Source organism: Trachurus japonicus, chromosome 11, assembly GCF_045865225.1.
Source record: "Trachurus japonicus isolate A0001 chromosome 11, Traja_1.0".
Lineage (NCBI taxonomy): Eukaryota > Metazoa > Chordata > Actinopteri > Carangiformes > Carangidae > Trachurus > Trachurus japonicus.
In genome coordinates this window covers 5497076-5524107 of record NC_140917.1, presented here as the reverse complement: position 1 = coordinate 5524107, position 27032 = coordinate 5497076, and the positions used below count along the sequence as shown (strand labels likewise).

Genomic DNA, 27032 nt, shown 5'->3' with positions numbered 1-27032 from the left:
CTGCCTCAGCCTGCGGGGGCCCCTATCGCCGTGGTAACCTCTTTGATCCTCAGGCCAGGGCTCGTTAACTTCATAAACAATCCACCTGGCGCTCGTTTAAATGTTTATAAACACAGACACAGCTAAATCAGACTGACACAGGATGCAGCTACTAACTAACTATGTGTCAAGTCAGTCACACACACACACACAGACTCTAGAGCCAGCTTCATGTGATTACAGTCACACACACACACGCACACACACACACACACACACACACACACACACACACACACACACACACACACACACACACACACACACACACACACACACACACACACACACACACACACACACACACACACACACACACACACACACACACACACACACACACACAAACAAACACACACACACACACACACACACACACACACACACACACAGTTAACCTAATGTGGTTACAGCTCCTCCATATCAGTGCTTATAGAAAGATGATCATGTGTCTGTCTGATCAGCTCTGTCTTGCGCTTAAGATCGTGGGTTTGATTCCCATGTTGACAGAGATGGCAAAATCGGCAGTAGCCCCGCGGCCCATTCAAAATTTCCCGAGAGGAAATTTTCTAGTGTTAATATACTGTAACTACACTATTACTACAGTGTTACTAGCCTGTTAAAGCTCCTACTAAGAACTTTTAAGTCTCTGGTTCCTGTTGACGTCTCTGTGACCTACAGTACAACAGCCGATGAGGTCATCGTGTGAAGATCAGCTGTTTCTAAACGGTGAAACCAGGAGCCGGCGGTCGCTCCACGGCACTCAGACCGACACCGTCCCGTAAAAATATGCATTTAGGATGATAATTAATAACCTCGGGGAGTGTGGAGCAGTCGGGACAAAGAGGATTTTGTTTTTGTGGCTACACAGACGGCGAGCAGCGTCTTGCAGCAGGAGACCTCAGACCTCAGCTTCCTGTCCTGCTCTGAAGGAGTTTAAATACTTTTACAAAGTGATTTGCCTAAAACTGCTTCTTGCACCTTGTTTTCCCGCCACGCTAATCAGATTAGAATAATATATTATTTTAAGCATCTTATCCAGATATCCAGAATCAGTTTAAAATGAAGGATTCCAGTTATAACCTGAGAAGAACACTATTATTTGAGAAACCAAAGACTCGAACTACTGTAAAAAATAAATAAATAAATAAATAAAATCCCTGTCTTTCTGTTAGAGCGGTTAACATCTGGAATAATTGTCCTGAAAATATAAAATTATGCTGTACTCTAGTCGGCTTTAAACAGTATGGAAAATTAAGTTTAATGATTTTGTACTATTTTGGGTTATGCACTGTGCACTATTCTTTATTTTGTTGTTATTAGAAATTTAAGTGTACGGATTAATTTCAAATGTCTGTGATCTGATCCTTTTGTATTAGTGAGAATAATTTTTATTTTTTTATTTACACCCTTTCTGCTTATATAAGCTTGATATATACCGAAATAAAATAAATAAATTCATTCATTCATTCATTCATTCAATTAAAGGCAATAAAAAAAAAATATATATACAGTATATATACTTTAAAACACGACGACTTGTATCCAGTCAACACAAGATGAAAGTTGTTGTTGTAGAGGCTTTAAAACAACGTTATTACACTATTACTATACTGTTGTTATATACGCTATGATATATGTACACAACATAAACAATCTGACAAACAGTGTGAAGAAATGTCATAAACATCCAACACTGTAATAATGCTGTTATTATACAGTTATTCTGTTATTACACTGTTATAACACAGGATGTGTCGAGCTACACTGAGGTTGTTTTTATATCTTTACATGAGATTCACTGATGAAAATGAAACTAATGAGAAATGAAACGTTAAAGGGATAGTTCAACATTTTGGCAAATTGGCCCATTGCCATAATCCCTATAGTCATAGCAGTAGGTTCGTTACCTTTAATTGTCGGTGCAAGCTATTTTTAGAACGGCGGAGCAGAGCCGTGAGCTGCTCAGAGCTACGCTACGGAGGCTAATGGGATTGGTTTCCCTCATCAAACTCATCAAATACAAAATCCCAAAACTCCAAAATGCTTTCGTGGACAAGTTGTGACCTGCACATTCACCACACTATGAGATAATAATGGAACGTTACGAAACTGAGCCGTTTTCGAGGTAAATGCAGAGACTGCTTGATGAAAAACTGTCCCTGAAGGCAACTCGCATCAGTGGTTTTGCATGTATTTCCCTCTAAAACAACTCTGTGTGGTAACGTTGTGTTATTATCTCATAGCGTGGTGAATGTGCAGGTCACAACTTGTCCACCAGAGCGTTGTGGAGTTGTTGGATTGTGTATTTGATGAGTTTGATGAGGGAAACCAAGAAATTCCTTTAGCCTCCGTAGCGTAGCTCTGAGCAGCTCGCGGCTCTGCTCCGCCGTTCTAAAAATAGCTTGCACCGACAATTAAAGGTAACAAACCTACTGCTATGACTATAGGGATTATGGCAATGGGCCAATTTGCCAAAATGTTGAACTATCCCTTTAAAAGCTGAATGAAAATATAAGAGAGCCTTGGGGTTACTTTCGATAGTAAACTTGATTTTAAGAAACAAATCAACTCAGTGGTAAAAGGGTCTTTTTACCAAATTCGTATTTTATCAAAAGTCAAGCCTTATTTATCTTTTAATGACTTGGAAAGAGTTATCCATGCCTTTGTAACATGTAGGCTCGATTTTTGTAATTCATTATATGTTGGTCTAGACCAGAGCTCACTCCGTCGCCTGCAGCTGGTGCAAAACGCTGCTGCTCGCCTTTTGACCGGCACTAAAAAACATCAACACATCACCCCTGTTCTGGCCTCCCTCCACTGGCTTCCTATCCGCTTTAGGATTGATTTTAAAGTGTTATTAATTGTTTTTAAGATTTTAACTGGTCTGGCTCCTCTATATCTAGCAGACCTTATACAAATCCGAAATCCAGCCAGAAATCTACGGTCATCCAGTGAGTTGTTGCTGGATGCACCGAGGTCAAAATTAAAAACCAAGGGTGATCGTGCCTTCTCTGTGGCTGCTCCCAGACTATGGAACAGCCTCCCATTACATGTTAGACATGCGGGATCCATGGAGAGGTTTAAGTGTGCTTTAAAAACGCACCTTTTCTCCTTGGCCTTCGGATCCATAAGGACTTCTGATCCTGGCGAGTTTCTTGTTTAAATATCTATGTGCAATGTTGTCTATGACTACTGTAGCTGTGCACATTTGCATTTGCGTATGTGTATGTATGCGCATATGTCCGTATATGTATATGTACATACATCTGTGTGTGAGAATGTGTGATAGTATGCATGTAATTTTGTTTCTTGCACATGCATTTGTCTTTGTTTCTGTCTCTGCTCTGTGAAGCACTTTGGACGACTGTCACAGGTCTTTTTAACTGTGCTATACAAATAAAAGTGAACTTGAACTTGAACTTGAGAGAGATCAAGGAAACGTAAATAAATGTTATTGATATTGTTTCATTGTGGTTGTTGTGTTGTTGTTGTTGTTGTTGTTGTTGTTGTTGTTGTTGTTGTTGTTGTTGTTGTTGTGTTGTTGTCGTTGTGACTCACATTAGACAGGTAGTCCCTCTCCCAGGCGCGGCTCACCCCCCAGTCCTTCCTCTCCCCGCTCAGCGCCGTCAGAGACGCCACTTTGGCCCGAACCTCCAACATGTCGGAGGGAGGGATGTTCTTCACGATCTGCCGCGCCCACCACCTGACACCACCCAAGAAGAAGAAGAGGAAGAGGAAGGTTTATTCTGTCACTGAGTCACAACAGCAGTTAGTTTAGTTTGGTTTGGTTTGGTTTGGTTTGGTTTGGTTTGGTTTGGTTTGGTTTGGTTTGGTTTGGTTTGGTTTGGTTTAGTTTAGTTTAGCTTAGTTTAGTCAAAGATATTCAATATACAGTAAGATACTCCATGAGAGGCTGCTCCAGCGATAGAAATGGTGACACTTCCTGTCTCTCTAAGTGGGCGTGGCCAACCGTCACCCCACCTCGTCTGTGAACGTGTGTGTGGATTTATACAATTTGTAGGTAGATGAAAGTGAGATATTTATATTTTCTTATGATAACATTAAATATTTACACTACTAACATTAATATTTAGCATGACAAAAATAATTTAAATCATTTTCACGGGAGTTCGCGGCCATTTGTTTGACGTTGCCTAGGAGATCTGTGCTAAATCTGGCGAGAGTGTGTCGTAGAGACAGAGACAGGTCTGGAACAAAGTGGATTTTCTCCTGATGTGTCCGTCTGAAAATTGCCATTTTCATGTCAAACTGTTCAGAAGAGATGTGGCTTGTGAAAAATGAGTCCAAATTTTACTTCAGTGACTGTGGGGAGAAAGACTCGACCATAATCGGTAAATTGTCCCATTGGAGTCAATACACTCCAAGCTGCCTCTGGTCTCTCTAAAGGGGCGTGGCCATGCAGAAAGCCACGTGACATCATACAGGAAGCTGAATCGTCATGGAAGGTCTTGGTTTATAAACCGTCTCTGGTTTAGTTTAGTTGAAAGACTAGAAACAGTGACAAACTACTCGTCTCTCTCAAGTTCAGCTTCTCATCCTTCGTGTTGTAACGTATGTCAGGACTCAGACATATTTCAGACCAACAAGTTTCCATGACTACACATGAATGACCCATACACTGACAATGTGTGCATGAAATATAGTAATAAAGCCGTATTAAAAATAATCCTGACAGCTGTACTTTCAGATATTCCCCAGGTTAACACATGTCTGAGTTTTACACACTGACTTGTATCATCAGAACAGACATGAGCTGTGATTTTCAGCCTTGTTTCTATTATATTTAGTCTAAAACCCTTCACGGGTTCTGTTTCTCTTCTATATTACACGTTCTACATCTCGGAGGCGACTTCCTTCTCCTTTCAGACGGGTCAGAGCTCCGTAGAGCTGAAACAGTAGAGACACAGAACGCCGGAGAGAGGAGCAGGTCCTGGAGCTTTGCACCGCGGACAACGTGCATGAAAAAAAACAAGCGCATCAATCAAACCGAATGCACGCCGCTACGACGTCGCTTTGGGTTGTGAGTGAGTGCATGACGACGTGCATCAACATTGACAGATACAGGTTGAGTTTCACTGCATAAAACACATTCAGCTTTGGATCCGACCTGAAAGTCTTCAGTCAACGTACGACACACATGACCTGACGAAGACAACGGCTGACTGATCCGATCAATGCGCCAGATTGGTCGACACGAAATCACAAAATTTTATTTATCAATTGTAAATCAACCAGATTGTTGCTGTTGTTATGTAGTGTATTTTCTACCTCCTAATTTGTAAGTAATTTACCCTGAGGGTTACTTTTGTGTTTAGTAGCCTATATTATCCACTTTAAATTCTTTACTTTTATCTTTAGAATTGTCTTTCATCTCCAAGTGTGTCCTTTACTTGCCTGAAGGTAAATGACTGTTATAATATGAAACAAGGTTCGTTAGACTGAACACTATATGTTTACGTTAGGTCACTTTTTCTGGACACCTGTATTTGGTTTGCTTCGCCCATGTTTAAGTTAGCCTAAGGATAATTGATGTGTATCTGTTCAGTGTCTGTTCAGTGTGTGTTCAGTGTGTGTTCAGTGAGTGCTGAGCTCTGACCTGCGGTGCAGCATCACCGTGTTGTTGTGAAACTGAGCGAGCGCGGCCGGGGGCGTCGGCCACTCCACGCTCTTCCCGTAGTCGCCCATCGTCCTCACGCTGGCGAAGCGACGCTCCACCTCCCAGAAGTGAGACTTGACCTTGAAGCGCTTGTAGCAGCCCATGATGCTGTAGATGGCCCGCATCCTCCGACAGCGCATCCTCGCCAACGCCCCCCGCCACACCTAGAGGTCACACACAGGGGGAGGGGTTAGAGAGGTGGAGGGGGAGGGGGAGGAGTTAGAGAGGTGGAGGGGGAGGGGTTAGAGAGGGAGAGGGGGAGGGGTTAGAGACAGAGGGGAGGAGTTAGAGACGGAGGGGGAGGAGTTAGAGACAGAGGGGAGGAGTTAGAGACGGAGGGGGAGGGGTTAGAGACGGAGGGGGAGGAGTTAGAGACAGAGGGGAGGGGTTAGGCCCAATCCCATTTCTCTTTTTTACCCCTACCCCTTCCCCTACCCCTTGCCCCTCGCCCCTTGAAACGGAGCTACAAGGGGTAGGGGTAGAAAGTCAACCCCTCCGAATTGGGACACCCCTTCAACAGTCACATACGTCATCACGTAGTGTCACTGGCTTTTACGTAAGCTGATGCGGCGAGCTTTTGCCAGAAATCAAATAGCGTGTACCATATAACTTAATAAAATAAGATAAAACTTAATGCAGACTGATCGGTTCATTGTAAAACATTTATTTACTGATGTAAATGTGGTGATTTCTGTACATACAGAGCCCAGAGGCAGCGCTGCCTGCTCCTCTGTCTGATACACACATGAAGCTTCACTTTTCATTCAAATAAACTAATGCTACTGCCACAACCACAATTGTCAGATTTCATCAATGAGACCAACATTTAAATGCTAAAAAGAATGTAACATGCTGGTGGTAAACCTCTAAAAACCTGCGGATAAGTTAATTAACGACCGCCTTCTCTCCCGGCGGGACCGGGACGAGGACGTAATTTGGCCGGCGGAGCAGCGCTGCAGACCGGCTGCTGCCTCTGTGAGGAGCCGCTCCTCCTGGAGCTTCACTTCTCCGAAAAATCGTCGGAGCAAACTTCTAACCCGCCGTCATTTGGATAAACTAACCGCACATTTGGGACCTAAACAGTTACTTTCTCGCAAGAAAAAATATTAAAACTTAAGAAAGTGACGTAATAACAGCGCTACAGCAAGAAATAAAACAACTTTTCGTTTTACAGCCACCGCTGCCCGCTGCCGCAAGATGCATTCTGGGAAACTTTTCATACCCCTCCGTTTGGAGTGTGCCTCTGAAAAATCTCCGTTTGGAGGGGTATGTAGCCCTACCACTTCCCCCTACCCCTCTGTCCTTACGGAATTGGGACACCCCTACCCCTACACGTGAACGCGCAAAACGGAGGGGTAGGGGTAAGTGGTAGGGCCAAGGGGTGAAATGGGATTGGGCCTTAGAGACAGAGGGGGAGGGGTTAAAGACAGAGGGGGAGGAGTTAGAGACAGAGGGGAGGAGTTAGAGACAGAGGGGAGGAGTTAGAGACAGAGGGGGAGGAGTCAGAGACAGAGGGGGAGGAGTTAGAGACAGAGGGGGAGGAGTTAAAGACAGAGGGGAGGAGTTACAGACGGAGGGGAGGAGTTAGGAGGACACGAGGAGATGAGGACAGCCTGAGCTCCAGCTCCAGTTCAGAGTCAAAGTGGGTCAGATCAGATAGATATAGATAAATATAAAATATAGATAAATATATCTATATATATATGTATAGATAGATTTAGATATATAGATAAATATAGATATACAGATAGATAAATATAGATATTGATATTGATATATAGATATAAATAGATAAATATAGATATAGATAGATGCAGATATAGCTATACATAAATATAGATATCGATAAATATAAATATAGATATAGATATACGTAGATAAATAAAGATATAGATTTAGATGTAGATATAGATGTAGATATTGATATAGATAAATATAGATATAGATATTGATATAGATACATATAGATATAGATATCCATAAATATAGATATAGATATAGATAAATAAAGATATAGATGTAGATATTTATGTAGATATAGATAAATATAGATATAGATATAGATTTAGATAAATATAGGCTACATGTAGATATGGATGTAGATATTGATAAAGATATAGATATAGATTTAGATTTAGATAAATATGGGCTACATGTAGATACAGATACAGATATAGATATAGATGTAGATTTAGATGTAGATATTGATGTAGATATAGATAAATAAAGATATAGATATAGATTAGATAAATATAGGCTACATGTAGATATAGATGTAGATTTAGATGTAGATATTGATATAGATATAGATATAGATATAGATATAGATATAGATTTAGATAAATATAGGCTACATGTAGATATAGATATTTATGTAGATTTAGATGTAGATAGATGTATAAAGTGAGATCAGTGAGAGCAGCTTCACTTTAACTGAACTCTCTCTCTCTCTCTCTCTACTTCATTTTCTCAATTATCGTTCCAGGACATTAAGATTGGAGCCGGCGGCGGAGTTTGGTCTTCATGAGACGCAGCGCGTCTCCACGGCGACTCTGAGCCTGAGGATGATGAGCTGTGATCACATGACGTTAATGAGCGGTGACATCACACCGACCTTCTGCAGGAACAGCACCAGGATGGGGATGAGCGCCGCCCGCTCCTGCTCCAGCGTGAACAGCGACCGCGGCGTCCGCACGAACAGCTTGGTGTGGCCGTACGCCACGTCGTCCTGGAAACCGTGCTGGTTGACGATGGCCTCCACGGCCTCGCGGTCCGACGCCATCAGGTGGTTGGGCCAGGTGTACTCACATGTCATCTTATACCTGCAGAGGAAGAAGCTGCTCAGTGGCCGCGTTTACATCTCCCCTGAAATAGCAGCTAGAAGATAAACCTCTAAAACATTTTAACTATAAACCTCTAAAACATTTTAACTATAAACCTCTAAAACATTTTAACTCTCATGCGGTGGTTTTTGTTTTAGACGTATCGAAATAAAAGTCTGATGGAAACAGATTCAGGTTGGAGAACATCACACATCTGAACGTATCCCAGGGCAACCTGAACTGTTGTTCCCACAGTTCATCTGTGAAATCCTCATACACAACACTCTCACACATAATATACAGTATATAATATAATATAATATAATAATATATATAATATAATAATATACATAATATTTATAAAACGGAAAGGTGAAATCCGGCGATCTGATTGGCTGTAACCGTGGTATATTGAGCATATACCACGGTATACTATTCTAAAGCCTTATCACAGTGTAGGCTATCACTCCGCGTCAATCGCTCTGACTGGTATGAATGGAAGTTTGCTGTCATGTATCCATGACAACGGACTGTTGCAGTCCGTAGCAAAAGACAGTTTATGTTTTTACGATGTTAAAAAACGGACTAAAGTAGTTGAATTGACATGTTTAAGGTGAACTTTCACCTCCAGAGGGTTAACAATGGTAGAGGGGACTGAGCAGTGACAGAGGAAAAGATGAGATGCAGAGCTAACTTAACGTCTGGAGAGGTGGGACTATTTTTTCACAGTGAGGCTATTTTATTGGATAATATGTATTTCTGGTTAAATAAAACTACATGAAATTGATTGCGTATTCCTCTTTCATATTACCTTTATTGGTAACCGTTTTATAAAAGCAATAGGCTATATCACTCCAGTCCGTGCTCATTATACCACGGCTAAGGGGTGTTGTTCGGCCCGACGTGATATATTGCTTAAATATAATACGAGAATTGAAGAGAATTATGGGATGTCACTAGACTAGACTTTAGACTTTTTTTTTTTGCAAAAACACCTTTCAATGGAAACAGCTGCAAATAGCAACTGGACTTTTTCTAAAGTTCAGAAATATCACTTTGATTTAGTGAAAACCTGAAATGGAAACACAGCTACTGACCTGGGGGACACACACACACACACACACACACACACACACACACACACACACACACACACACACACACACACACACACATGAACACACACACCTCTGCAGGACGCGGGGGTAGACCTGGCGGTAGGCGAAGCCGGCCCTGCGGACCATGACGTTCTCCAGCAGGCCCAGGTACGCCACCTGGTGCTGACAGCGCGCGTCGTCAAACAGAACCGGAGACTTCATCTCGTTGGGTTTGATGCAGCGCACGTAGTACGGCTCCTACACACACACACACACACACACACACACACACACACACACACACACACACACACACACACACAGGGACACACACACACACACAGGGACAGACATTACAGACTGGAACAGGCCTGAAACCCTGAGAAGCAGAATACACTTTTTAAATATCTCTCATAACTTAAAGGAATAGTTCACCAAATGAGATTCAGTCATCAGTGACTCCCCCTCATGCTGATGAATACTCTGGAGTAGTTTTTTTATTCCTCAAAGTGCATCTGGAGACCCGGGAGGCCGGTTCATGATCCAACCAAAACTTTATATGAGGGTAAAAGGGCTCGACACAAAGACGTCCATAAAACTACACAAAAACCATTTAATATTCCTCCACACTGCTCGTCCACTGCAATCCAAGTGTCCTGAAGGGAGATAGTCCAGAGTTTACTGGAAACTACCTCATTTAGGACATTTTTACAGCCTAAACAGTCCTGGATTGAATTTAAAAAGGGACCAGACTTGCCTGAATGAGGTAGTTTCCAGTAAACTCTGGACTATCTCCCTTCAGGACACTTGGATCACAGTGGACGAGCAGTGTGGAGGAATATTAAATGGTTTTGTGTAGTTTCATGAACGTTTTCGTGTCGGCGCTATTGATTAAAGTTTTTGTTGGACTATAGGAACTGGCCTCCCGGGTCTCCAGATGCACTTTGAGGAATAAAAAACTACTCCAGAGTATTCATCAGCAACAGCTAGCGGAGAACCAGAACGACACTCGTAGCTCAGTTACTGTAGTTCCTAGAACCTTTTAATGTGTTAAATGTAATGAATCATTCTGATCTTCAGGAACTCATTTTAAATGTTTTATGTATTTTGTATCATGTAGACGACTCAGCTTTTCTTTTCTCTGATCATACAGGATAGTGTAACTGTTCTCTAATGCGTTGTGTTTTTAAATGTGTAAAATGTGTAGACTGTGTTTCTGTGTCGTCTGTTGTCTAGTTGTGTGTCAGTTTGTGTCTTTGTGTTTTACATGTTGCGGCTGCAGATGGAGGTAGCTACTGTATTTCCTCCTCCTGTATATTTTCATTTCTATCGTGATTTTCCCCTCGAGGATCAATAAAGTTGTTCTGATTCTGATGAAGCGGCTGTCGCTATGACGACCGTCAGTGTGTGTGTGTGTGTGAGAGAGTCTGGACTCAGGTGCTGAACACCTGAGCAGCTGCTGCTGCAGCAACGTGACCTGTTGTCCTGACAGCAGGACATCCCAGAATAACAACAGCAAATGTCAGAGCAGAGGACACACACACACACACGCACACACACACACACACACACACGCACACACACTCACACACACACACACACACACAGTAAACACACACACACACACACACACACACACACACACGCAGCCTCTCAGCCTTCAGGGAAAACAAGACTGAATCAGTTTGAATTTATATTAAATTCAGTGACCAGGACCAGGACCAGGGACCAGGAACCAGAACCAGGAACCAGAACCAGGAACCAGAACCAGGAACCAGAACCAGGACCAGGACCAGGACCAGGAACCAGAACCAGGAACCAGAACCAGGACCAGGACCAGGAACCAGAACCAGGACCAGGATCAGGACCAGGAACCAGGAACCAGGACCAGGACCAGGACCAGGACCAGGACCAGGACCAGGACCAGGACCAGGACCAGGACCAGGACCAGGACCAGGAACCAGGACCAGGACCAGGACCAGGAACCAGGACCAGGACCAGGACCAGGAACCAGGACCAGGACAGGACCAGGACCAGGAACCAGGACCAGGACCAGGACCAGGAACCAGGACCAGGAACCAGGACCAGGACCAGGACCAGGAACCAGGACCAGGACCAGGACCAGGACCAGGAACCAGGAACCAGGACCAGGACCAGGAACCAGGACCAGGAACCAGGAACCAGAACCAGGAACCAGGACCAGGACCAGGACCAGGAACCAGAACCAGAACCAGGACCAGACTGAGAGGAGGGGGAAGAGGAAGCGGGTCAGAACCAGAACCAGAACCAGAACCAGCACCGACCTTACAGGCCAGTTTGTCGACCAGAGCCACGATGGAGTTCTTGAAGAGCGTGGCGGCGGTCAGCGGCCGCTTGGTGACCTCGGTGATGCTCAGCTGGCCGTCGGGCCACATCTGCTTCAGAACCGGGTCGGCGCTGTGGACCCAAACACACGTTCATCAGGAGAAAGAAGAAGAAGAAGAAGAAGATTCTGGTCTGGGTCTGTGGACTCAGACAGAACCGGTTCTGACGGAGCCCAGGTCTACACTGCAAAAACTCAAAATCTTACCAAGAATATTTGTCTTATTTCTAGTCAAAACAAATCTCATTCTACTTAAAATAAGACTCATCACATAAAAAGTAGCTTGTTTTTAGACACTTTTTACTTCTTTCAAGCAGATTTTCACTTGAAATAAGTAGAAAAATCTGATAGTGGAGCAAGTTTTTCTTTCTTATTACAAGCACAAAAAACTAGCTTTCACTGGCAGATTTTTCTACTTATTTCAAGTGAAAATGTGTTTGAAACAAGTGAAAATTATCTAAAAACAAGTTAATTTCTAGGTGAATAGTCTTATTTTAAGTGGAAAAAGTTCAGTTTTGACTAGAAATGAGACATTTTGACAAGAAATAAGACAAATATTCTTGGAAAGATTTTGAGTTTTTGCAGTGTAAACCACAGAGTCTGTTTGGCATTTGAACGGCGCCATCTTGGATTTTAGGTGGAGTCTACTTTCCATATTTGGAGAGATGCGGCGGTTAGCCGGCTGAGAACCCGCCCACTGAACTTGAAGCAACCAATCAACGGCCGGTAAACTGTCCGCGAAGCTGTCACTCAAAACTCTAACCCCCCCACACACACACACACACAGTGTTCACGGAGGTGGAACACTGCAAAAACTCAAAATCTTTCCAAGAATATTTGTCTCATTTCTAGTCCAAACTAATCTCTTTCCACTTTAAGACTCATCACCTAAAAATTAACTTGTTTTTAGATCATTTTCACTTGTTTCAAACTAATTTTTCAATTGAAATAAGTAGAAAAATCTGCCAGTGAAAGCAAGTTTTCTGTGCTTGTAATAAGAAAGAAAAACTTGCTCCACTATCAGATTTTTCTACTTATTTCAAGTGAAAATCTGCTTGAAAGAAGTAAAAAGTGTCTAAAAACAAGCTACCTTTTATGTGATGAGTCTTATTTTAAGTAGAATGAGATTTGTTTTGACTAGAAATAAGACAAATATTCTTGGTAAGATTTTGAGTTTTTGCAGTGAAACTATCGGTAGAGACCAAAACAATAAAATGTACCAGGCTGTAAATATGTTTTTTTAAGCTGTAAAGTCGGCTGCGGAGAACTGCAGCTTTTTGAACGTGGAAGGGGTTTACCCCGACCCCTTCAGAGAAATGAAACAAGACCAAGCAAATAAAGGTTTTACTAATAAAGGAAGTAGCTCCATGTTGCGCAGTGACCTCATGGATCTATTAATATAACACATCCATGAGTTCTGAGTCTGGACTTTATTTTGAAAAGCTCCATGTTTGGACTTTGGACTTTTCCTCCTGAAGTGAAACAATCTCCCTCAGTTCTACAGTATTTCACTTACCTAGTCTGAACGTTTCCTGGTAACTGAGTATTTTCTGCTCTGAACATGATGTGTTTTAGTTTTATTCAGAGTATTTGTGTCCATGGAGTCTCTCACCTGTTGTACATGAGACGTTTGAAGTCCTGGAAGAGCAGGTCCTTGTTTTTGTCCAGGAAGCCTTCAACAGAATATCTGTGGGGGGGGGGGGGGTTACATGATAAAATTCATTAATTACAAGGACAGTAACTAGTGCGTTTCTTTTTTATAAAATGCTCAAATGTGTCAAATTATAATTAAAGCTCCGTTTAACAGGAACTAACCAACTCACTCAGTATCCCTCCACACAGACAGGCATGCACGGCAAAAACTCCAAATCTTTCCAAGAATATTTGTCTTATTTCTTGTCAAAATGTCTCATTTCTATTTAAACTAATCTCTTTCCACTTAAAATAAGACTCATCACCTAAAAATTAACTTGTTTTTAGATAATTTTCACTTGTTTCAAACAAATCTTCAATTGAAATAAGTTTTTTGTGCTTGTAGAAAATAAAAACTTGCTCCACTGTCAGATTTTTCTACTTATTTCAAGTGAAAATATGTTTGAAAAAAGTAAAAAATGTCTTAAAAACAAGCTACTTTTTAATGTGATGAGTCTTATTTTAGGTATAATGAGATTTGTTTTGACTAGAAATGACATTTTGACTAGAAATAAGACAAATATTCTTGGTAAGATATTTGAGTTTTTGCAGTGTGTATCCCTATACGCCATAGAGTCTGTCTGTCTGTGTGGAGGGATACTATTACTGAGTGAGTCGGTTCCTGACCAGTTGATGAAGTGAAACAACAACAACCTGTTTCTAGACTACCGTCCTACACTGAAACTGGTTTATTATGTTATTATGGGATGTCTGGAGTCAAGTAAGAAACATTTCTGTTTCTGCTACAAAAAAGAGCAGTAAGTGTTATCCACAAGGCAGGTAATAGAGATCCCTCAAATAGATTTTCTTATTTCTGCGGGTTTGTTGAAAATGGCCGCTATAATAGAATTACAGACCCTAAAATTAATGTTTAAAGCAAAGAACAGATCATTACCAGAACATTTACAAAGCTTGTTTAAATTGGAGGGAAGGGGACAACAGACTGAAGCTTGATTTTAAACATACATTTGCAAGGTTAAGCTTAAAACAAATGTTCTGTTGCAGAGAATTCATTACAGAGAATAATATTGGTGTTGAAGTAAGCCAATATAATTGTAACAACAGAGAGCGGCAGGTAGCTACTATAAGTTTTCTTCATCCTGCTCCTTTTCATTCATGGTGAAAATGTGTACACTATGTAAATATGTGCAACCATGTGAGAATGTAGCTACATACCATGAATGAAATAAATCGAAATGAAATGAAGTAACGGAGCATGTTAATATCGTCATAACAACGCTGTAACGGGGGAAACAGGAACTTTATTGATCACTAGTTACTGAAACAAGTAGCGCCGTTAAGTTACACCACTACTGCTGCGCACACACACACACACACACACACACACACATGTGACCTGTGTCCTCGTCACATCTGGAGGAGGAGGAGGAGGAGGAGGGGGGTGATGAGGGGGGGGGGGGTGACAGATGTGACAGCAGCACCTGACCTGAGTCTGGAGGAGGAAACAACAACAACAAGACTCAACACAAGGACAGACACACAAATAGGCTGAGGAGGAGGAGGAGGATTCTGGGAAATAAAGTTGTGTTGAGACAGAAACGATGAATGTTAGAGCTGCTGGGGGGGGGGGGGGCAGTGAAGTAGGTCAGAGCTGTGATGGAGAGAGAGAGAGAGAGAGAGAGAGAGAGAGAGAGAGAGTATATTTAGCCTGAGTAAAGGATGGACCAGTGTGTATTAGTGTGTGTGTGTGTGGGGGGGTGATGCCACCAGAAGGAGATGAACAGGGTCCGACAGCTCAGCTGGAGCCGACGTGGCCCCGAGACGGAGAGAGGACACACACTGACAGGGACACACACACTGAGACACACACACACACACACACACACACACACACACACACACACACGCACTGACTCCACAGTTTGAACATGTTGCTGTTTAAAGCGACGTCGTCCTTTATAAACCCTGTGATGTCATCACATGTAGGTCACACATCTGGGTCACAGGTGTGTGTGTGTGTCTGTGTGTGTCTCTGTGTGTGTGTGTGTGTGTGTGTGTGTGTGTGTCTCAGTGTGTGTGTGTGTGTGTGTGTGTGTGTGTGTGTCTCTGTGTGTGTGAGTTCTGCTCACGTTGATTCACTCACATCACCAACACACAGTTATTAACATTATTATTAGTGAGTGGAGACGATTATTAACCTGATTAAACTGATGTGACTTTAGGACGTCGTGCAACACACTGCAAAAACTCAAAATCTCACCAAGAATATTTGTCTTATTTCCAGTCAAAAATGTAATTTCTAGTCAAAACAAATCTCATTATACGATAAGAAGACTTATCACATGAAAAAGTAGCTTGTTTTTAGACACTTTTTACTTCTTTCAAAAAAATTTTCACTTGAAATAAGTAGAAAAATCTGATAGTGGAGCAAGTTTTTCTTCCTTATTACAAGCACAAAAAACTTGCTTTCACTGGCAGATTTTTCTACTTATTTCAAGTGAAAATTAGTTTGAAACAAATGAAAATTATCTAAAAACAAGTTCATTTTTAGGTGATGAGTCTTATTTTAAGTTTTGACTAGAAATGAGACATTTTGACAAGAAATAAGACAAATATTCTTGGAAAGATTTTGAGTTTTTGCAGTGCACAACCTGGTAGCTATGCACCGCTGCACTTCAACCAGCACTGCTGCACTTCAACCAGCACTTTATCTTTTATTAATTTTACTTTATCTCCCAGAACTAAACTCTTATGGTCCCTCTACCTGTAGAATGTGTTTGTCAATATGTTCTTCATTGTCATATAGTCGCCTTTTTGTCTCTTTGTGTTGCCTACATTATTATGTGTAATGTGTAGCTACTGTTATTGAACTGTTTTTATGTTTATGGGACTCTAATGGACTATAATCTGGTACATTTACATGTCCATTTTGTCCATTAATGTGACGTTGTCCCATTCAAATAAACTAATAAAGTAAATTAACAGTTATTACTGTAACACACACACACACCTGGTAATGGGATTATATGGTGTGTGTGTGTGTGTGTGTGTGTGTGTGTGTGTGTGTGTGTGTGTGTGTGTGTGTGTGTGTGTGTGTGTGTGTGAGACTCACGTGACGTCTCCTGCGTAGTGACGGATCCTGAAGTGTTTCTGAAACTCCATGGTTTTGTCTGTGGGGCTGAGCTGAGGGGGAGAGGGGGGGGGGGGTAGAGGTCAAAGGTCAAAGGTCAACACTCACTTTGGCTCTTTTCTCTAAATATCAGTCCAGACAGTAAAACCTGGTGATGAGCTGCAGAAGAGCATCACCTGGTGAAAACCGTACAGTTCATCCCTCTAAAGCTGTATTAATGAACCTGTCAGTGTGGTCACCATGATACTGAAAACTGCATGAAACTGTAACAGTGACGAGTGGAGGAACTCTGCTGCCCTCTACTGACCACAACTACAACTACAGCAGTGAATAATCTGCAATCAATAAACACTATGACAAGAGGATTTAACATTTAAAAGCTGAGTTTGAGATCTGTAACATAACTGTGACTAGTGGAAACGACATAGAGAGATATCCAGGCAGAATGAGAGTTAAAGATACCTCAAACGTTATTATGACCAGTCTTTGTCCTTAATCTGCAACGTCATTTCACTTATTGTCAAAACTCTAATTCAGGATATCTGTAATATCTCCAGTTTCAGATATCCCTAATCATAATTCAGCCTCGAACTTGATAATAAACATCTACAATTAAATTATGACTATTCCTAATTCCAGTTACAGATATCTGCAACACATCCAGTCTGGCTTTTAGGTCCAGGTCAAATGAAAGGTCACTGGGGCCTGGTTTTTGGCGAGGAGGTGTATCTTTGGGTAAACTCTGAATGTCCCCAGTTTCAGAGTGAAAGTCCAATTATTGGACCCGTAAATAATTTTAACAACACCCATGACCCTTCGCCGGACAAAAATGTCCAATGGTTTAATGTAAAAATAAAGTAAAAATTTTAACTAACAGATATCACCATGAAACTTCCCAAGTTTATAACTCACATTAAGACAAATATTTTTTGTATTACAAGTTTTGTCGAATTTTATGTTTAAATATGTAAATGAGGCAATATCTAATGAAATATGCGCTAATTTCCAGAACCGAAATCTTAACAACGGATAAAGCTACTTTCAAAATTCTTGTTTTATTTTGTTGACATATTAGAGTCAGAAGTTTTCACCAAGGGGATTTTGGATATCTCTTTTTATCACTCTGTAAATGAGAAAATACTGTCACCAGTCCTAAAGCCCATAGAGCCCTATAGAAATCATGTGTTTTTGCAGCAAAAACAACTGGCCAGGAAGGGGTTAAACATGTTGAAACATATGTCAAAAGTGAGTTTCATGTTTAGTCCAGACCCAGCCTTATTATGTATCACAAATATTTTGGGAGTAACTGATGTCTAAACTTTGTCCAGGGGATCGTCCGAGGGTTAATGAGCTGTCCAGCTGAGTGTCACTGAGACGTCATGTGGACAGGATGAAGACTGAACAGCTGCCTGTCATTTAAAAATGAAATCGCGGACAGTGAGACTCACCGTTACTGCTTCTGATCACAGCGGTACCGTTCAATGAAGCCCCCGTTACGTAATGAGCGCTCATCTAAACGAGGAAGTCTCCTCTCCCGGTGTAAACTATTAGGCTACATCAATATTTTCCGGCCGCTTCCAGTCAGAATCCGCACCTTGCAGAGTTTGAGCTGCACCTCAGTTTCATTTGTTTTTTATTTGACGAGAGTTTTACACAGAATTTTCTAGTGGAGTCTTTCCATGTTTCTTATTCTGCGCCGGTTTAAAGGGAACATTTACATTTTTTCATACAAGATGATTGTCTCATAAAATATGTTTTTTTATTGAAGGACTATTCATTGCCCATCCCTAGTAAAAAATCTTTTGAATGGGGAGGAGTGGTGACATTCATGTAACCGATTGCTTTCTTTTCACATGATTAGTATCTAATGAAGTTGAAAAAAAGGGGGGGGGGGGGGGGGGGTCTATACCTTGCGGGAGGTGTAGTGGGGGGAGGGGGGGGTCTACCTTGCGGGAGGTGTAGGCGGGGGGGGCGGGGGTCTATACCTTGCGGGAGGTGTAGTGGGGGTGCTGCGCCAGCTTGGTGTCCATGCTGTCCAGACACACGGTGTCGGTGACGTTGCCCACGGTGAGACAGGCCTCGTCCAGGATGGACAGGATCCCCTTGTGCTGCTGCTCCACCAGGTCCACGATGATCTGGTTGTTGAAGTAGTCGATCTGGGATGGGATTGGAGGACACAGTCGTCATGGTGACCAGTCAGACCCATCACACTGTCTCTGTGTGTCTCTGTGTGTTTGTTTTATTGTTTCCTTTGGACCCCCATCAGTCTCCAAACTGCAAAAACTCAAAATCTTACCAAGAATATTTGTCTTATTTCTAGTCAAAACAAATCTCATTATACTTAAAATAAGACTCATCACATTAAAAGTAGCTTGTTTTTAGAAACTTTTTACTTCTTTCAAGCTGATTTTCACTTGAAATAAGTAGAAAAATCTGATAGTGGAGCAAGTTTTTCTTTCTTATTACAGGATCAAAAAACTTGCTTTCACTGGCAGATTTTTCTACTTATTTCAAATGAAAATTAGTTTGAAACAAGTGAAAATGATCTAACAACAAGTTAATTTTTAGGTGATGAGTCTTTTTTTAAGTGGAAAGAGATTAGTTTTGACTAGAAATGAGACATTTTGACAAGAAATACGACTAATATTCTTGGAAAGATTTTGAGTTTTTGCAGTGCATAGAGATGAAGACTATTCTTCCTGGGCTCCACATTAAACCCAACAATTATTACAACAATTACATCATTACAGCATTTATACAAAGAATAACATAAAATCATTCATCCTGAATATATTAACATGATTATAGAAATGTAGTACAATGTAAATGTGTTAACATGATCAAGAGGAATAATATAGTTTTTTACATGATTATAGAGGAGTTACATGAGGAAACCTGAAGCATAAATGTACCAAGTTGTTCAACGCAGATGTTTTAACATGCTGAGTTCAACTTAACATGATTTACTAATTTAATTTGTGTCTCTGTGTGTGTGTGTGTGTGTGTCTCACGTGCTGCCATGTGATCCCCTCCCTCTGATATTCTCCTTGTTCCTGTCGGAGGATCAGCTCGATGAAAAGCTGCTGCAGCTTCTCGTTGCAGTAGTTGATGCAGAACTGTTCAAAACTGTGGAGCAGCAGGACACACGTCAACAACACAACACAACTACAACACAACAACATCGTCAATGACATCAAAGTCAACAACATCGTCATCATCAGCGTCAACAAAATCGACATTGTAAAAGTCAACGTCAACGCCACGACATCATCATCATTGTTAAAGCTCCAGTTGGTAACAGTGATTCAGTCATGTTTACTGGAACTGTCTCTATATTCTGATGGTTGGACATTAAAGCAGAAGTAAGCGATCCGGTCGTTTTGGCTAATGCTGCGTTCCAGGCAGGCTTTTGAAACTGTAAATTACAGCTTCAAGTCACAACTTACGACTTTGTAGCGTTCCAGGCAACCCACTTGTGTTTTTCCGACCTGTTTTACCTGTGAAAGTCACTATAACGGCCACTCGTAACTTCAGACCCGTGAACTCGTACCAGATCGAACTGGTACCACTTCACAGGTCGGAAAAACACGAGTTACGAGTTGCCTTGAACGCACCATAACAGTCCTTGTCCCTACGTCGCCACATTCACGGCCTCCCTTGGCTGCACACACAGCCCTGCATGCCGTTCTCTCTCCTCATTGGATAAAAACTGTAGGATACGAGAAAAGTTTTCTCCTCGGCTCAGAGCAGAGCAGAGTGACTGACAGACCCGTGTTTCAGACCAAACACTCTATGTAAGTGATTGCTGTCGGAAGATATAACTATTTAAGACTTATATTAACACAAAAATATTGCTTACTTCTGCTTTAAATGAGTCATTTAGGACCAAATCTAGCTCCTCTGGCTCCACGTAGTAAACTGACGAAAGTGAAAGTAAAGTCCGTGACTTGATATTTGGTACCCGACAAACTAAAATCTATGTCAGGCTCTTGTGCTATTTCCTGTAATGATGGTACAAATCTGCATACAGTTGACAGTTTTAAATATTTAGGTGTATATGGCTTGACTCTAATCTTTCATTCAAATCTCACATTGATCATATATTGCACAAAGTAAACGTTGGTCTCGGCACTCTTTACCGCTCTCGGCACTGTTTTACGTTAAATGTTAGGAAGAAACTTGCTACTCAACTGCTATTTCCTTTACTTGACTACTGTGATGTTGTCTATCTCAGTGCTCCTAAATCTGTTCTAGCCCCGCTAAACACTGCTTACAACCGAATTTGTAGATTTGTTCTTGGCTGTGCTTTCCATACACACCACTGTGCACTGTATCAAAACCTCAATCTCCCTTCCCCTGATTTGAGAAGACATATGCACTGGCTTGAATTCATATATAAAAGTTTTAACCCTAAATTATCCCCCATATTTGAAACAGTATCTTTCGTTTTACATCAACCCACCAAGTTAGACATACTTGGTTAAAAAGGTTAAAAAGGCCATCGGCAAAAGAGCCTTCAAGTTCAAAGCTCCTGCTGATTGGAATAATTTACCTGCCAACATCAGATCCCTCCCTACTCTCAGTTTGTTCAAGCGTGCATTGTCATCTCACTTTAAAGGGATAGTATCATTTTCTTAAAGTGGGGTTGTATGATCTACAAATAGCCCCTAAGTACTTTAATTGCAGTAGAAGACTCTCTGCACTCCTCCCGTTAGCAACGCCAGCCCATAATAGCCCTGCCCAGAGATTTACAACATACAGTGTTGTGAACAGACCCAAAGAAACGGCCTATTTTCTGTGGTTGCGTTTATGGCTACTTTGTGTGTGTGTCTGTCTGTGTGTGTGTGAGGTTCATAAAGGGACCTGACGGTGTATCGTCTTGAAATTTCTGACCAAGTTGCGGAGTTTACTTTCACTTTCATCAACTCACCAACTGGAGCTTTAAAGCAGAAGTAAGCGATATTTTTGTGTTAATATAAGTAAATAGTTCTATCTTCCGACAGCAATCACTTACATAGAGTGTTTGGACCGAAACACGGGTCTGTCAGTCACTCTGCTCTGCTCTGAGCCGAAGAGAAAACTTTTCTCGTATCCTACAAGTTTTATCCAATGAGGAGAGAGAACGGCATAAAGGGCTGTGTGTGCAGCCAAGGGATGCGCCTGAATGTGGTGACGTAGGGACGAGGACCAATAGATCCATGACGAGGGCGGGGGCTGCTAACTCCATCGGCTGACAAGACATTATGGTGCGTTCAAGGCAGCCCGTAACTCGTGTTTTTCCGACCTGTGAAGTCGTACCAGGTCGATCTGGTACGAGTTCACGGGTCGGAAGTTACGAGTGGCCGTTATAGTGACTTTCATAGGTGAAACAGGTCGGAAAAACACGAGTGGGTTGCCTGAAACGCTACAAAGTCGTAAGTTGTGACTTGAAGCTGTAATTTACGGTTTCAAAAGCCTGCCTGGAACGCAGCATTAGCCAAAACGACCGGATCACTTACTTCTGCTTTAAAGGGATAGTTCACCCTAGAATGATATTTCGCTCATTATCTACTCACCCTCATGTTGACTAAGGGCTGGAAGAAGTTTCAGATTCCTCCGTGGCTTCTCTGAGTTACAGGGGGTCTCGGCATAGCAGTGCATGTCCATATAACGGTTGCAAAGGGACACCGGAGCTCTTCGTAAAAAAACACACACAAAAAAACATCCAAATACCTCCATGATGCTCGTATGTAATGTCCGTCTTGTGCTGAAGCCCCAAATTGCGTAATTGTCCCGAAAAAAATTAAATAAGTCTATATTTTAAGCTTGTTTGTAGCGGAAGCTTCTCGAAGCTCCTCTTCCTGGTCCGTCCAAATCTCGCGTGATTCGCAGTAACCGCACTGACGCATGCTGACGCCGGCGCAAATCACGCGGGACAATTACGCAATTTGGGGGCTTTTGGGGCTTCAGCACAAGACGGACATTACATACGAGCATCATGGAGGTATTTGGATGTTTTTTTGTGTGTGTTTTTTTACGAAGAGCTCTGGTGTCCCTTTGCAACCGTTATATGGACATGCACTGCTATGCCGAGACCCCCTGTAACTCAGAGAAGCCACGGAGGACTCTGAAACTTCTTCCAGCCCTTAGTCAACATGAGGGTGAGTAGATAATGAGCGAAATATCATTCTAGGGTGAACTATCCCTTTAAGGTCAGTGACAACGTTAACGACATCATCATCGTTAACAACAACAACAACAACAACATCGATCGTCAACAACATCGTCAACGACATCATCATTGTCAACAACAACAACAACAACAACAACAACAGCAGTAACCAGCTGACCTGTTGTTGTCGAAGATCTCGAAGCCGTAGATGTCCAGAACTCCGATCACCGTGTTTTTCCCATGAAGCACTGGGTTGTAGTCTTTGACCTCGATGACGCTGTTGATGCGGCCGACGATCCAGGCGAACAGCCTCTCGTACAGAGCCTGGTGGGGGGGGGGGGGGTTCAGAGAGGGGAGAGGGGGGGGTCAAACACCTGAACACCTGCAGCAGCGCCACACTGAACTAGAACAAGAGAGTAACGACACCACCATTGACTCCCGTGGTAAGGGTTTAAGGGTTTTGCGCCCCTAGTGGCAGGATGTGGGTATTGCAAAAGCGCCTAGAAAACTCATTCACTCCAATGTAGCCTATGTGTGTTGCCCACTTGCTTGTAAATTGCCTATGCCTTTTCGGTCCAAATTTTCTTTGTCTGCTTACTTATTGTTTACTCTGATCGATGTTATTTTTTTATTTTTTGTCTTTTAATGACATGTATTGACCGAAATAAATGAAACGAAAAAAAAAATTTGATGAAAATGGCCGTGTTTTTGTTTTTAGGTGTCTTGGTCATATCAAATTATACTTATAATTTGTTTATTACAAAATGTAGATTTAAACATTAATTCAGACAACTGGTATTTTGGGGGTTTTTTTTACTCGCCTATGTGTTAATATTCATCTGTAAACGGTCCTCAATGATGCTATTAACGTGGGTGATCTATAAATGTCCTTAAATTATTGAAAACACCACACTTGCTCATTCACCAACAATGCAGAGATGTCAGTTCTTGGGCGCTTTTGCAAAACCCATATTCCTCCATCAGGAGGCGCTTCCATTGGACCAATGCGTGTCGTTACTCTCTTTTCCAGTGCTTTACACTAGCCTCGCATCACCAGGCTCTTCAGACAAGCGAAGAGCCCGGTGTCCGTTACCTCGAATTTCGTCTGCATTCTGGTTCCCGTCTGTAGCGGAAACCGAAATCACCAAATTCACCAAAATAAAAGTGTTCACCAACATAAAACTTATAAAATAAACATTAACTTGTGATACAATAAAAGCAAAATGTTAACTTAATGGCTCGGGGACTTTCTTGTAAATTATATTCCTTAAATTAAAGAGTTTTACCGCATTTTATTAGCTCGGTGCTTTTATTTTGAAGGAAAGGCCTGTCTCTCTCGCCCTGGATCTGTTTCCTACCAAAACAACGAGTCAACGGCCCCAGACTACTTTACACTGAACCAGCAGGAACAGGAAGTCTGACCTTGGCGAAGGCGTCGCGGCCGAAGCAGGCCTGCTGCTCCGTGTGGCCCTTCTCGATGACCTCGCCCCCCCCGGTGGCCACGGTGCGGAACAGCAGCGTCTTGCTCACGCTGTCGGCGTCCGTGGACGTCAACTCAGCGATGTGGCTCACGGCTTCCTGACCTACGACCTGGACCACCTCGCCATCGCTCTCAAAGCTCAGGTTACCCTGGAAACACAAGCACACACACAGACACACACCATCATCCAACAGCTGCACTAGAGTCACACGTCTTAGAGAGGATTGATCATTGATCATTGAGCATTGATTAATTACACTGCAAAAACTCAAACTCTCACCAAGAATATGTGTCTTATTTCTAGTCAAAACAAATCTCATTCTACTTAAAATATGACTCATCACATCACATCTTGTCGTTTTATGCTTGAATATCCTTGTTATTAACTTTTATGCCTTGTTTTTTTGCTGAATGTTTTTATAGTTGTGCATATTTGCTATTGTCTTTTAACCTAGCTTATGCCTCTTGTCAGGCCATCATTGTAAATAAGAACTTGTTCTTAATTGATTCTGCCTGGTTGAATAAAGGTTAAATAATTATTTTTTTTTAAATGAAATGTAGCTTGTTTTTAGACACTTGAATTCTTTCAAACATATTTTCACTTGAAATAAGTAGAAAAATCTGATAGTGGAGCAAGTTTTTCTTTCTTATTACAAGCAGAAAAAACTTTTTCTACTTATTTCAAGTGAAAATTTGTTTGAAACACGTGAAAATGATCTAAAAACAAGTTAATTTTTCAGTAATGAGTCTTAGTTTAAGTGGAAAGAGTTTAGTTTTGAGTAGAAATGAGACATTTTGACAAGAAATAAGACAAATATTCGTGGGAAGATTTGGGGTTTTTGCAGTGTATTGATCAGTGATCATTGATTATTGATCATTGATTAATTACACTGCAAAAACTCAAACTCTTACCAAGAATATATGTGTCTTATTTCTAGTCAATACAAATCTCATTCTACTTAAAATATGACTCATCACATCAAAAAGTAGCTTGTTTTTAGACACTTTTTACTTCTTTCAAGCAGATTGAAATAATCTTGAAATAAGTAGAAAAATCTTATAGTGGAGCACGTTTTTCTTTCTTATTACAAGTACAAAAAACTTTTTCTACTTATTTCAAGTGAAATTTTGTTTGAAACAAGTGAAAATTATCTAGAAACAAGTTAGTTTTTAGGTGATGAGTCTTAGTTTAAGTGGAAAGAGTTTAGTTTTGAGTAGAAATGAGACATTTTGACAAGAAATAAGACAAATATTCTTGGAAAGATTTTGGGGTTTTTGCAGTGTATTGATCAGTTATCATTGATTATATTGATTATTGATTATTGGTGAGTGCAGCTCCTCACCAGCAGCAGGATGGAGGCCAGGATCTGGTAGATGGAGCGGATCTCGTCCTGGGAGAAGCCGATGACGTCCAGAGCGCTCATCACGGCGCGGTGGCTGGACCGGTCGTTGTTGGACGTCTGGACAGAGAAGAGACACATGCAGGGTCATTGATCAGCTGAGCAGCTTCCGATCGGTTCTATTGATCGGATCGGATCTGATCAGGTTGATTAGGTTTTTTTTTAAATGAGAGGAAGAGAGTGAGAGTGGATGAGCTCACAGCGGCTGCAGCGCCCTCTCTGGTGAAGACGTAAACTGCAGCGTCGTTCTGCAGGTGGAAGGATGAGAGCTGCTCCTCTGAGCCGCCACGCAGCAGCTGCACGCACACACACACACACACACACACACACACACACACACACACGGGTCAGCATCACACATCTTCATCATCATCATCATCATCATCATCATCATCATCCTCAGGTGAGACTGTACCTGGTAGAAGGAGTGGAAGTTCCTCTCCCCCTCCTGCTGCTGCACCACCCTGGACTGAACACAATGAGACCAGTTAATCTGAGGCCGTGTGCTGCCTTCAGGGACCTCGGTTAAAGGGACAGTTCGCCCAAAATTGAAATTTCCTCCGTGGCTTCTCTGAGTTACAGGGGGTCTCGATGTAGCAGTGCATGTTCATATAACGGTTGCAAATGGATACCAACTGTCTTCGTAACAAAAAGACACACCAAAAAACATCCAAATACCTCCATGCTGCTCGTATGTAATGTCTGTCTTGTATTGAAGCCCCAACATGAGAAATTGTCCCGGAAAAAATTAAATAAGTCTATATTTCAAGCTTGTTTGTAGCGGAAGCTCCTCTTCCTGGTTCGTAGAGGAGCTTCGAGAAGCTTCCGCTACAAAACAAGCTTGAAATATAGACTTATTTAATTTTTTCCGGGACAATTTCGCATTTCAGGGCTTCAATACAAGACGGACATTACATACGAGCAGCATGGAGGTATTTGGATGTTTTTTGGTGTGTCTTTTTGTTACGAAGACAGTTGGTATCCATTTGCAACCGTTATATGGACATGCACTGCTACGCCGAGACCCCCTGTAACTCAGAGAAGCCACGGAGGACTCTGAAACTTCTCCCAGCCCTTAGTCCACATGAGGGTGAGTAGATAATGAGTGACATTTCAATTTTGGGTGAACTATCCCTTTAATCTGAGGCCGCGCTGCCTTCAGGGACCTCGGTTAATCTGAGGCCGCGCTGCCTTCAGGGACCTCGTCTAGACTCTCCA

At 41.9% G+C, this 27032-nt stretch overlaps 1 protein-coding gene across 1 annotated transcript in view; it reads right to left on the bottom strand.

Annotated features, from left to right (window-relative positions):
* myo1g (myosin IG) overlaps positions 1–27032 on the bottom strand; it is a 53883-nt gene that overhangs the window by 14279 nt on the left and 12572 nt on the right. The window contains exons 5-18 of the mRNA XM_085790788.1: positions 26230–26283; positions 26015–26110; positions 25758–25874; positions 24357–24563; positions 23113–23258; positions 19795–19909; positions 18769–18939; positions 16766–16836; positions 13613–13687; positions 11942–12074; positions 9730–9896; positions 8334–8541; positions 5660–5883; positions 3601–3745 (exon numbers count right to left, since the gene is read on the bottom strand). Coding sequence (XP_085646914.1) covers positions 3601–3745; positions 5660–5883; positions 8334–8541; positions 9730–9896; positions 11942–12074; positions 13613–13687; positions 16766–16836; positions 18769–18939; positions 19795–19909; positions 23113–23258; positions 24357–24563; positions 25758–25874; positions 26015–26110; positions 26230–26283 — 1929 coding nt within the window. The remainder of the gene's footprint in view (positions 1–3600; positions 3746–5659; positions 5884–8333; positions 8542–9729; positions 9897–11941; positions 12075–13612; positions 13688–16765; positions 16837–18768; positions 18940–19794; positions 19910–23112; positions 23259–24356; positions 24564–25757; positions 25875–26014; positions 26111–26229; positions 26284–27032) is intronic.